Source organism: Arachis duranensis, chromosome 3 (assembly GCF_000817695.3).
Source record: "Arachis duranensis cultivar V14167 chromosome 3, aradu.V14167.gnm2.J7QH, whole genome shotgun sequence".
Taxonomy (NCBI): domain Eukaryota; kingdom Viridiplantae; phylum Streptophyta; class Magnoliopsida; order Fabales; family Fabaceae; genus Arachis; species Arachis duranensis.
The window spans coordinates 34289710-34303256 of NC_029774.3; the positions used below are offsets into that span (position 1 = coordinate 34289710).

A 13547-nucleotide genomic window follows, 5' to 3' on the forward strand; every position below is an offset into this window, starting at 1 on the left:
ATTTACTAGGTTATACTCCCTCCATCTAATAACATAGGTAATTTCTTATCCAAACTTATCATCTTCTATAGAATACAAAACACTAATATAGACACGGGAGTACACACGAGTACATGTATAATATTTGTTTATTGAGACAAAAATGATGAAAGACACGGTCATACATAAACACCCATTAAAACCATATATTTTGTGTCTTTTTAAAATGTTGAAATACTAATTTTTAACTTGAGACACTAATTTTTTTACATTTTTTTTATCATGTCTAACTTACCAAACACAATATAAAATTAGTGTCTTCTTATATCTATGTACTCTTATGTCTTCTTCCGATGCTTTTTTATGTACTATAGTAAGTAGTTAATAACTTTTAAGGTCAATCAAACTAATGTAAGCAGTTTAAATACTCTTGAAGACAGAAGTTAAAGGTTTCCTAATCTAATCTGTGTATTTTGTCAAATGTGACCAAATTTAAAAATTCAACTCGTAACAGATTGAATTCAGTTCTTATGTCCCATATCATGACATTTCAAATCTGCAGATATCACAAACTTCACAGTTTGGATGATACACTCCATAATTTGCATAATAAAACGAATCTTAACAATATATTCTTACCTAGTAACTGAATTCTTACCTGAAAACTAAGCTAATTAGCATAAGCACTTCCTTAAGTAGTTAGGGATATGAATTTGAGATGCATTTACTAAAACTCAAAGGAAAGACATTTTTTTTTCTTGTTCACTTTAATTGTAGCATGCAGTACCCATATCCATAAGAGAAAGAGGAAAAAAAAGTAAAAACGATCACAGTTCACTGTTTCAGGTTAAGGGGAACCATGAAGTAATAGTTCTGATCAAACCCTAGCAAAGAGCACAAAATAGCGGCGTTCATACCCACACATTACACTCGAAAAAAATGGATTGAACTTTTGTGAATATTAAATTAACAACAATATCAAAAAACAGAGAAACCACATATTTTTTCATTTTTGGCTTACCTGTTTCAGAGAAACTAGCCTTCCCAACTCTGTGTATGAAGGAGATGACAAAGCGATGCTCCAGGGCCTGAGTTTTCGACTGAAATCGGTGCGGTTAATGCAATCGTACATGCGTCATTGGTGACTGTCTCGGAGAAGAAGAAACCTCGGTCTCTATTGTGTTTGTTTTGTGTTTTGAGAGGAGGGAGATTATACGTTAGAGTTACGTTGAGGGAAGGAGGATTTCAGCGTGAAACGACGTCCATTTTATTTTGGCGCTACAGCCAAAACGCCGTCGTTTTAGTAAGTCCCACGTGTCATGAATGCTGCCAGCTAAACTTTTCGGTTGCGCCAGGTGTCCAGAAATTGCTGGAAGGACAACTTTGAGTCCCAGAGTGCAAGTTCGGGGATGACTCTGAGGAACTTTTAAGTTCAGGGACTACTATGAGACTCGAGTGCAACTTCAGAGACCACATTGAGACTTATCTCCGCAACCAAACCAGCTTGATCGTGAAGGATTCCTTCTTCTGCGCCGCCTGCTGTGGAGCCATGGGAGGCCTCGCACCAGGCAGCTGCTCCACCAGCACCCACGTTTCCATGTCATACCACCTACCGAAGTCACGGAGGCACCCCTCAACTGGCACCCCGTGTGCGCGTAGGCCTAGGTAGTACGCCACGTCTTGCAGAGTGATCATGACCTCACCCCATGAGAGATGAAACATGTGCGTCTCCGGACGCCATCGCTTCACGAATGCTAAAATCAGGGAATTGTCAAAAGTGAAATCCCTGAGGGGTACCGTGTCGCCGAATCCAGCCTCCGTCAGATACGGGACGATGACATCCGGTGGAGGAAGGGTATGACTCACTCGGCGGGGCAGTAAAAGGCGAGGCCTCTGAAAAATAAAACAAATTCAGCCTTATACGAAAATAATTTTAAATTTTTTATTTATTGAATTCTTAAACTCTTTTGTAGTTTTTTCATTAAATCAATTTAGTATGATATATAAAATTAAGTTAAATAAATATTTCTTTCTAACTTGCTACTTCGACTTAAGAACATATTTCTATGTTTCAAACTTACACATATTTCTAAATTACATATTACATACTAAATAAAATCTAAGTAAAACGATGTAAGTAGTAACAACCTAGAACAAGTAAAATAGAGTTCCAAACTAATAATTATGTCCTAACAACCTTCCACAAGAAAAAAGAGTTTTAAATTTCTACTAGAGATCTACTACAAACTATGTTCTGGTTATACGCGACTACCCTAAACATGGTCACATACAAAATAAGTACCATATGGGATTGCAAAGAATTAAACAGAACTAAACTAACTTCAAAGTCGGCTGTCCCGGCGTAGTGCAATGTCTCATTCAGCCTATTGATATTTCCGTCGTTCCCCGTCTAGTACGCCATCGCATTATCAGTCGATAATATAATCAGAAAGAGATAATATAGGCGAGAAAGTGGGTTGACAAGGTCAAAGTGAAGCCCAGAACACATTGTGAACAACATATACTTATAGGTGTCCACATGTTTAACAAAATAAGCATCTACGTATTTCGTTTATAATGTAAACACACGTGTCAAACTGACGTATCTTATCTCGTTTACAGTGTAAAGGAGATAAACAAGTAATGCAGATTTCGATAATTTTTTTTTAAATTATTTAATTCAGTAATTATTATATTTATTTTATTTATTAAAATAAAAAATCTGATAATATATATCTAACTAATTTAAATTTTAAAGAAGGGGGGAGAAAAATGTTATCGGAGGTGGTGCATTGCATTGTGTACTGTGCCGTCTTATATGGATGAGATCATGAGACCAACTGAAACACAGCATTGACTCTTCTAAATTCTCATACCTCATCACACTTACGCAATCTCGACTCTTCATCTTGACAAATTCAACCAAGAGATTAGAGATAGGCTTGGGAACTTTGCAGCCACACTGAATCCCTCTCTAAAAAACATGCCTGATTTCTTATATTTGAGATTGAGATGCATGGTTGCACAACGGCCTCTCTTAGCTAGTCAGATGGACACTCACTAAATAGAATTAGCACAAACATTGGATTATTAGTGACAACTCATAACCACACTTGACAGCGACAAACTGATGTATCTACACAAGCACCTGTGATCAAAATTCAAAACTAACATAGACTAAACTACACATCCTCCCACGGTCCCTCATAATATACACTCAGTCCCTAACTACCTACAACAATCAACCACATGAATCAATGTAGTAACTTAGACTCTACTTTCAGTTTAAGGGTATTTTAATCAATAATTTGTATATATTTTTGGTTACTAATCGGTCCAATTTTATATTAAACTTATTTTAAAAAAACATTTTAATGAAAAAGAGTGGTACAATTTAATATCTAATTTTTTACTAATTAGTTTACTACTAATCTACTATGATTAAGTAGCCAATTTATTAAATAATTAAATAAATTAACTAAGTGGATGAAATAAATTTACTCACCTCGCCTAGTTCTCAATTTATTAATAAGTTAATAAACTAATTAAACTAAAATTATACTAAGTAGGATAGTTCTTTTTCTTTTTCTTTTCGTTTTTTTTGTTATTTTTCTTTTTTCTATTCTTATTTTACGAAAAAAGTCTAAGAATCAATAAAATTTATTATTTTTATAATATTTTTAATCATCAATCTAATTTTTTAATTTAACAATTCAACAATATATTTTTAATAATCCAACATTATTAACTAATTATTAGTGGAAAAAAAATTAAATTCTAATAGCTCAGCATTACTCTGAATTTTCGCTTCACCTGAGTTAACTTAATCCCTCACAACTCACAAGGCACGACGGGAAAAAGAAGACAAAAGGCGTTACAAGCGGGGCGTCACGACTCACGCGTAAGAGAAATATCGAAATAACCAATTAATATAATTTAAATAAATAAGTATTATTATTTCAAATTTTCAACTTTTGAGGTAATTTCGAAAATATTGTCATTTCTGAATCTATCGGTTTCAGAACCAAAGTTGCAGAAAGAAGGTTCTGTGCTTCCGGAATCTCGAAACGGCGGCGTCGTTAGTGGGCTTTCTATTTCTGAAGTGATGGCCGAGGAAAAAGCTATGGCGAACAGAGATAGAGATCGAGAGCTTCTTATCCCCGTCGGTGATTCCGGCGATGAAGGCGCCTCCTCCAAGCCATCACCGTCTTCCTCCTCCTCCTCTTCTGTGCATCATGCTGGTCGCGAGGTCACGATTTCTTCCTCAACTCTTTTAGGGTTTCACTTGTTCATGCTTGCTGTGTTAGGAGCTTCTTTGACTTTTTTTTGGACTCAATTTAGGGATTTTATGAACTTCAATTTTGATTCATTTCTTTTCATATCACTCGATGAGCTCGTTGCTTTGAAATTCATACCAGTATAGATAATAAAATTTCACAACATAATCCTCTTTTTAATTCCCCCCATTTTGGTAATAGAATTAAGCGATTTGTGTAATTTCATTGAATTTGCATTCTCGTGTATTGGAGTGTATTTTATCGTGGATTTTGATTGAATATCTAGCAAGAGTTATCTGACACTTTCTGTTATGTGAATTTCTCGGCATTTATGAATGAGTTTTTGTCTGACAAACTGCCTTGTGTTCTCTCTTGTTAATTTGTAGACTTTTTACAAAGTTGTTAGGAGCTGGGCTTCAAAAAAGTTCATGACTGGATGGTGGGTAACTCTTTCTTCACACCATCGTGCTCCGGTTAAACGCTTGGATAAGTGCTATGTCATTATACCTCCGTTAAATATTGAATGACTGTGTACACTGCGCCTTGATCTTCATTTAGTTATTACTATTTCCTGAAGGAATCTTTCGATGCTTCTCTCTCTCTCTCTCTCTCTCTCTCTGATCATGAATCTCCGAATTGCTTATAGAACCATACTAGCCAAACTATAGCCCTTGTATTCCCAATTCCCCATGATGTTTAGAGTAAAAATATATACAGTCCTCAATACTATCCCTGTGGTTGATTTTAGAAGAATAAGAGATGGAGAAAGTTATTGTTATTATTATATTTAAGTCATCAAAGATGATTCTATTTAGAAGGCTTACGGCAAAGAATTTTCATTCTTATCCAGTATTCATCTTTCTATTTGTGCGTATCTTAGGTGTCTCATGGCTGTCTTCATGTTCCAACCTTTTAGACTTTCAGTTGCTTTGTTTTATAATATGGTCTATTATGCCATCTTTCCTTTTTATTAGCACATGCCTGCGTTTTTTTGTATTTTATCTTGTCATTTAGGTTCTATTCCGGTTCCGGGACACTATACCTGAATAATAGCACTGGCAACCAAGTGTATGAATTCCTGTAGTTACCTGTTGTGGTGAATTGGTGATAGATTACTGTTCTTATGTTTTGCAGTGTCATTCTTTTTCCAATTGCAATCACCTTTTACATAACATGGTGGTTTATTCATTTTGTGGATGGGTTTTTCTCTCCAATCTATGCTCAACTTGGCATTAATATTTTCGGTAAGAGTTTCTATTTTTATGATACTCCACTTTTAACCTTTACATGTTGATATTAGTTGCTAATGGCTAGGGTGTATTCAGGTCTTGGATTTGTAACGTCAATAACTTTCATCTTCTTGATTGGGGTTTTCATGTCATCATGGTTGGGTGCATCTGTCCTGGGACTCGGGGAGTGGTTTATCAAGCGAATGCCCCTAGTTCGTCATATCTATAATGCCTCCAAGCAGATTAGCGCTGCTATCTCACCAGGTGTGTTTAGCGACCCAACACTGATATTGTGATGTTTATAAGAGTGTACTGTTGGGTGGGATCTACTTTTGTTAACATATACGTTTGTCACAGATCAAAATACGCAAGCTTTCAAGGAAGTAGCCATTATTCGGCATCCACGTATTGGTGAATATGCATTTGGATTTATCACCTCATCAGTCGTCCTTCAGGTTTCTTAGACACCTCTATGTTTGATAGCTTATAAATTCAGAAAATTTTATTTCATCTTTGGTTGAATATATTTCAATTGTGAAAGCCATGATGTCACTATTTTAAAGTTGCTTATTTTCGTAAATGTTGTTTTTCAATGGATTTGTGTCAGTCTGCATATTTAATAGTTTGAACTATTCCATTGCTTAACACTTACTGATAGTGCGGTGATCCATGTGTTGCTGGTGATATATGTAGTAGTACTGGTCCACATGATAATGCACTATGAATTAATGTGTTACGAATTTATGATCTATTTATATTCTTTAGCACCTATAGCTGATGTTTCTCTATTGGGTTAATTAATATTACAACTATTATTCTTCTGATAATTTTGGTTGCCAACTTGCCATGTAGCCATCTGTATAGGTTTATTTTATATAATTTTGGTTTCCAAGTCAGTTCTTGTGTTAATAAGTGAAAATGTTTTATGATTACCAGAGATTTAAACAATCTGTACTTGGGTTAATAAATGAAAATATGTTTATGTAGTTTATTATTTCACAGAATTATGCTGGAGATGAGGAGCTATGCTGTGTCTATGTTCCAACAAACCATCTTTATATTGGTGACATATTTCTTATCAACACCAGGGATGTCATTAGACCAAACTTATCAGTCCGGGAAGGGATCGGTGAGTTATAGTTTTGGAAATTATTCAGGGTGTTTATTATAGAAGTGAGAGTAAACAGCAGCCTTAATTATTTACTCCTAATTATTTAAAGGACTGGGATAATGGTATTTGTATTTACACTTCAATCAGATACTCTGAATGCGTTCTGTGCAAACCAGAACATGGTCTCCAGTCATGTTGCAGTTTGAGTGTTACTCAAACTAACATCTGTAGGCCAACTCATGCGTTCATGTTGAAACAATAAACAAATATATTCCATTTTAAGTGGGAATACAAGCAAACATTAAACTGTAAAACTAATCCAATTTAATTTAATTCCTTCCAATATATTAACATGTGCTAAGTTTTGCAGAGATTGTCGTTTCTGGAGGCATGTCCATGCCGCAAATCCTATCAACCCTGGATTCTCGTGTTCCTTTGGATTCAAGTAGACATGAGATAAGATGACGAGGCTAATGGGCATTATATTTTGCTCTTTTAGGAGCTTATGAGGTTCTGATGGCATATGTAATATTTTTTTTTTCTGTGTATTAAGGTGTAAAAGTTAGTTTGTTTGAAATATAGTTTTGATAATTCAGGCGCAGAGGATTCTAGTTTTTTGTTCGAGTCTCAAATAACTTTAGTTGTGCATATCATGGGTTGCTTTTACAATTTACACCTAATCGGTGAAATAATTATGATAAAAAGTTATTTATTAAAATAGTTATGTTTTTAAGGCCAAAGATTTTACACTTTCACATTTATGTGAGAGTAAGATAGATCATCACAAACATAATTACAAATTGATCCTTTTCTTTATATATAAGTTCATAATTATATATTTTATATTTTTATTTTTCCAAAATTTTTTCCTTTCCTTTTAAAACATTCTTTTGAAGAGGGGTCTTTCCCTTTTCTATTATCCACCCTGCAGCATACTCAGCACCTCCGCCACTGCTTTTGTCATCACTCATCACCATATAACACCTTTGCCTCCTTGCTCTCCTAGGATTGTAGAAGATCGTTGTCGCCGTTCTTCATCGCAACGTCTATTACTACAGTTGTCAGCACCACGATTCTGCTGCTGCTGCCCCATATAGTCTACCTCTGTGTTGATTGTGGTCATCCTTGCCTTGTTCCTCTTCTTTCAATAGCTCTAAACATATATATCTAGACATGCCTTAATTCTCTCAATATAATTATCATGATAACAAAATAACAAGATCCAACAAGAGACAAATTTTGAAAGAGAATGGTAAGTCGCGATACCAGTCAAGAAGCAAACAAATTAAATGTAGAGACTGACTCCAAAATCCAGAGCCTACTTGCTATGTGCCGACTATTCCAATTCCAATTCCAATTCCAATTATTCATTCTTTATTTACACTGCATGCATTCATCCTTTGTCCCTATATATTCATCTATGTACTGTTGTACATACACTTATACCCTATAATAATAAGGATAGTTTTTTGGTGGTTAAGGTTATAGTGACTAAGAGTGGCTAAATTTTGACTAACCAATAAACACATAACATGTGTAGAGTTGGGTGAAAGTTGTTAGTTAGAGTGATAGGCTTTATTGTTAGTGAGTAATAGGGTAAAAGAGTAAATAGAAGGACCAAAATGATGTGTATATCATGTGGGCTTTTGTTTTGAAAGAAAAAATCTGGTAATATTTTTTAAGTGAATAATTCCAAAACTTTAATGATTAGGTTTTAGTGTGAAAATCTATTATAATGTTAGATCAATAAAAGGTCATGAATTATTAATAATGAAAGTAATAAAAAAAACAAGAACTAAATCATGTAATATTTATGTGAGATCTTACTATTAATGTATTTGTGACATGATTATATGAGAGTATAAATTTATAAAGTGTTAAAATTTTATAAGAAAATATTTTTATTTTGAATAAAAGTAACTATTAAACATTATTATTGAAAATTGGTAATTTTTAGTAGTTTTGTTCATTTTTTGGTGAATATAAATACAAAATTATTTTAAACAGATAAATTTTATTAATTTATATGTTCAAACTCTACAAATTTTGAGTACAAATGGTAATGATTTATGTGTATGTGCACAATTTTAATAAGCATATGTGTAAATTGTATATTTATTGTGTATAAAATCTCTATAAATATAAGTACAAATTATTACTGACTAAGTGCGGACAAAAAATGATAATACTTGTTATTCATATAGCACTGCTCTTATTAAAAATCTTCATAATAGTTTTATTAATAAGATTTACTTTTTTACTTTATGAATTCACTAAAATCAACGTCCGTAAATCTTAAATTTATAATGCCATACCTTCTATAACTTATTTAAATAAACTAATTGAAAATCAATTATACCAGATTGTCTTAAAACTGAATTCACTATTAATTTTGTTTTTTTCTCTTAATACTTATATAAAATGTGGTCCTTGTATAAAATTTTAAAGAAACAAATATAAAATCTGCAAAACCACCACGATTTGTGAAGTAAATTTGTTAGTTTTTATTAACGTTTATGGTTTTTTACGATATTAATTTGTTAATTTTTATTTAACTAAAAAATCTTTGTTTTTTAATTTGTATATCCATGATTATACATATTATTTGTTAATTCCATGATATAACTTTTAAAATTAAAGAAGAAATGGGCATTGACAAGCAAAAAACGTAAAAATATAAAAAAAGAGCCACTCGTATTTTTTAAGGATATTCATGTAAAATTATGGTAAAAGATATTTTAATCATAATAGTGTACAAAATATTTTTGTATTTAGATTACCAAAGACGGATCTAAGATTTTTAATATGGAGGGGTTGAATTATAGACAATTTTTTTAACTTTTGTTTTTAGATTTTTTCATTACATAAAAGTAATTTAGGAATAATATATAGTTATTGAATTGATTTTATCCAAATATAAAAAAATCTTATAAATTATTTTTATAATATCATTTTTTATATGACAATTACATAAAAGAGACAACAATATCGATAATATATTATAAAATTATGATGGACCAACAATTTATAGTGTATTTAGTTACAAAAATTATTAATTAAAATTACTTGAAAAAATTATAAATTATTAATTATTTAGAAGGTATAATACTGTTATCAAATATAAGATACGAATATTAAAATAAAATGGTAGCTGGAATTAAATAAGTTAAGATAAAAAAAAGTTAGGTTTATTTTTTTTTAAGAATATAAAATTAAACCAAGAATTGAATATTTTTTTTTTACAAGAAAATAACATCTAAAATACACAATATAATTACCATAACATAATTCTGTAAGTTATTACTAAGATTTTATATAATAATATAAATGCTAAATATGTTATTATTAAAAGAACAAATAATTTTTCTTAAAATTAGATATAGGGATAAATACATAAAAACTAATTTGATAAGTACAAAAATTTGAGTGTATGATATTAAATTGGTTAAGTAAAAAATATTAGAAATCTAAATAATTAAAATATAAATCCATTACATAATAAAAAATTAATACATATAAAGTTACTAAATTATATAATATTTTTTATTTCCTTAGATATATATTCCATATGTAGACATAGTTTTTCAAAATATTTAGATGATCGAAGCTGCAACTATCTCATACATATTACAATAAAAGATAAAAACAGAATAAAAATGAATAAAAACTGAAATTCACATTTTGTATTTAATTGCAACTTAAATAAAATTGCATATCCACAAACATATAAATTTAAACCATAAATTTTGTTTTCGAAAAAAATTAATAACCTATATATAACCTTCTAATGTGGTATTTCAGTATAAATTTTTTACATTTAAAATTTTAAAATAACAAATAATTATAATAAAAAATTTTATAAAAGTCTAACCAAATTTATACAGTGTGATTCTAAAAATATTAGGACATAACATTAATAAAATTATTATTTATCTTTTAATAATAATAATAATATAAATAATAACAAGAACAAAAATAATAATAACTATGATAAAATCAACAATACTATTTAATAATTATTTTTATTCAAAATAAAAATATTTAATTATAAAATTTTAATACTTTATAAATTTATATATTCATATAATTCATGACACAAATATATTAATAATAAGAGCTCACATAAATATTACATGATTTAGTTCTTATTTTTTTAAATTATTTTTATCATTAATAGTTCATGACCTTTTATTGATCCAACATTATAATAGATTTTCACACTAAGGCCCAACCAGTAAAGTTTTGAAATTATCCACTCAAAAAACACTAACAGATTTTTTTCTTTAAAAACAAGTCCACATGATATACACATCATTTTGGTTAGTTTATTCATTTTTTTGTCCTTTAGTAATCACTAACACTAGACCCATCATTTTAACTACCAACTTCTACCTAACTTTCCACGTATCATGTGTTAATTAGTCAGTCAAAATTTAACCATTTTTAGCCACTATAACTTTGGCCACTAAAGACCTACCCTAATAATAATACTCGTGAAAATTAGTGAAGCAAAAAGGTTTGCAGCACTATAAAAAGATAAAATGGTGGGCTGTATTAGTTTATCCAATACAGAAGTTGTTACGAGTTAACCTGAGATGTCACTCTAAATTATACATATTCCGGTGAAAAATTCATTATAGTTATATGTACCGATCGAAAGGAAATAAATTCTTCTACTCCTTTTGTATACTCATTTATTTTAGGTACAAATTAAATTTCACAGTATATTCATTTATTGATGCAAGTCCATCCGGAAAATGCAAAATTTCACTTGCAGATAGAAAGATAACAATAAACTCTCATAATAAGAGCATAGGTAGGTATTCATTTTGATTATTTTCTATTAAATTAAAAGTTTATGACCAAACAGAAACTAATAATCACAAATATAAAATCTGTGCTTCATTCTCTCTAAAACAGATTCATCACTGATTTAATGGATTATTCATCAACCGAGAAAATTAAAGAGACTACTTAACAAGAGGTACACATATAACACAACTTCAATTGCAATTCCAGTATAAACACCTCATACAGTCCAAAACATATTTGACATATATATTCATCAGTAGCACCACAGAGAAAATAAATGTCACTATCGTCTTTCACCGACACATCTATTCAATAATGATATACATGATCTAATAAACTTGCTGGAAAAAAAATTATGCTTAATAGCAGAAGAAAATGGATGGAAAAAGCAGGCATATATATAGGGTGAGAGAGAGAATGAGTACAATTTGTGAATTATTGTTGTTACCTCTGATTCTGAAACTGAAAGCATGGTGACTCTGGGCTCAAGCCGTCCAGTTGGGAGAATTAGAGCATCTCCAATGGGGAGCCCCGTTACTATGTAGTCAGAGAAAAAGAGGAATTGGAGCATTGGAGTGAAGAGAGAGTGAGTTCCCTCACTGTTTTCAAGAAAAGGGAGTCCCTCTGAATGGAGATTCCCATTGCTCAATCAACACTTGCCAAATGGCAAGTTAGGTAAAAAAATAAATAGTGATACAAAATATTAATTAATTAAATAGTTATATTAATTAATTAATAATAATTAATTCAATAATAATTATAATAATTAATTAAATTANTATCAATTTTTCCAAAGAAATGTCTAATTTCGAAATAGGCAGCAGCATAGACAATTGAAAGAGGACTTGATTGAACACATATGGCAATTTCACAATGTTTGTCGTCAACTATAGAGTTTAATTATATTTTTCTTTGTATTAAGTAATTTTACAAATTAGTGTAACCCCGAATTATCTATCGTGTATTTTTGTTATATATGAATTTATTTAATATTAATATTTTTTAATAGTGAATTATTTTTAAATTTAAATATTTAAATTATATTATTAACAAAAATTAATTATATTAATTATAAGTATTTTAATTAATTAATTAAGTGGGATCACAACAGGGACTAAAGTTAGTTCCTCCTAATAGAGAAGAAAGAGATGCTTTGAGTTCCTATTTATTGTTTATGACGCAAAAACTGATGTGGAGTTATTTTTATGACAGGTGGGCCATAAACAGAAACTGGGATGAGTTCCCTACTAGAGATAGTCTTAGTTGATAGAAAAATGATGATGAGAGAAACAAGACATCAAGTAAGAGAAACAAACACTTAAATTAATTCCAATTTAATATGTGCTTACAGGTAACTCTTCTTTGTTACTACTAATTTTTAATTAGTTAATTTAGGTATCAAAAATAGGATACAAGTATGCACATCACTATACTTACTCTATATATAATTCATAATCTTAGGGGAATCACATTCACTTGCAAATACAGATCAGAACATGTTCTTAATATTATTATACATTGAAACTAGGAAAGTCAAAATCAATTATATGACTCTATGGTCCTCTGCATTTCTTTTTCTTCTTCAAAACAACGTATGCAACTCTAAAATTACAATGTTCTATAGTACACTTGAAAACAATATATTATTTTAGGCTTGATTTTTATATCTTTGAGTAAATAGACGAGATAATTAAAGAAAAAATAAATCTCTAACTAGGATTAAAATATGAATTTAGACACATCCTTGAGTACGTACTTTTTGAATCAATATGTATTTATTAAATTTCTTTATTTTTAACCTTCATTTTTTCATTTTAAAAAATAATTTTGTTATAAAAATAATTTTTTAAATTATATCAATTATGAAAGTATCTATAATAAAAATTAAAAGAATACATACAAACTTAAAAACATTGACGAGAAAGTTGGTTTTTTATTTTAAATTTTTTTTAACTTTAATATTTATTTATTTATTATTTACTTACTAAATTATTTATTAAAAAAATTATTTACATCAATAAATTTTGATATTAATTAATTAATTCGATTGGTGTAGAACTAATTTTAGTTTCAATTGATATTTTTTTATTGTTATATAGTGTCATAGAAAATATAAAACCAACTAATAAAATAATAATT

The 13547-nt window shown here is 30.0% G+C and overlaps 1 protein-coding gene across 2 annotated transcripts; it reads left to right on the top strand.

The window, feature by feature from the left end:
* The first annotated feature begins 3767 nt into the window (after nt 1–3767).
* Nucleotides 3768–7314, top strand: LOC107478618 (protein LIKE COV 1). Of its 2 annotated transcripts, XM_016098754.3 has the most exons (8): nt 3768–3880; nt 4002–4228; nt 4643–4695; nt 5391–5500; nt 5582–5749; nt 5843–5940; nt 6488–6614; nt 6967–7314. In XM_016098754.3, exons 2-8 carry the CDS (start codon nt 4085–4087, stop codon nt 7059–7061), a joined length of 795 nt encoding a protein of 264 aa, XP_015954240.1. In that variant the 5' UTR covers nt 3768–3880; nt 4002–4084; the 3' UTR covers nt 7062–7314. The 2 variants fall into 2 exon arrangements, with proteins under 2 accessions (XP_015954240.1, XP_015954241.1); XM_016098755.3 differs by lacking the exon at nt 3768–3880 and having other exon boundaries at nt 3947–4228.
* The last annotated feature ends 6233 nt before the right edge of the window (nt 7315–13547 follow it).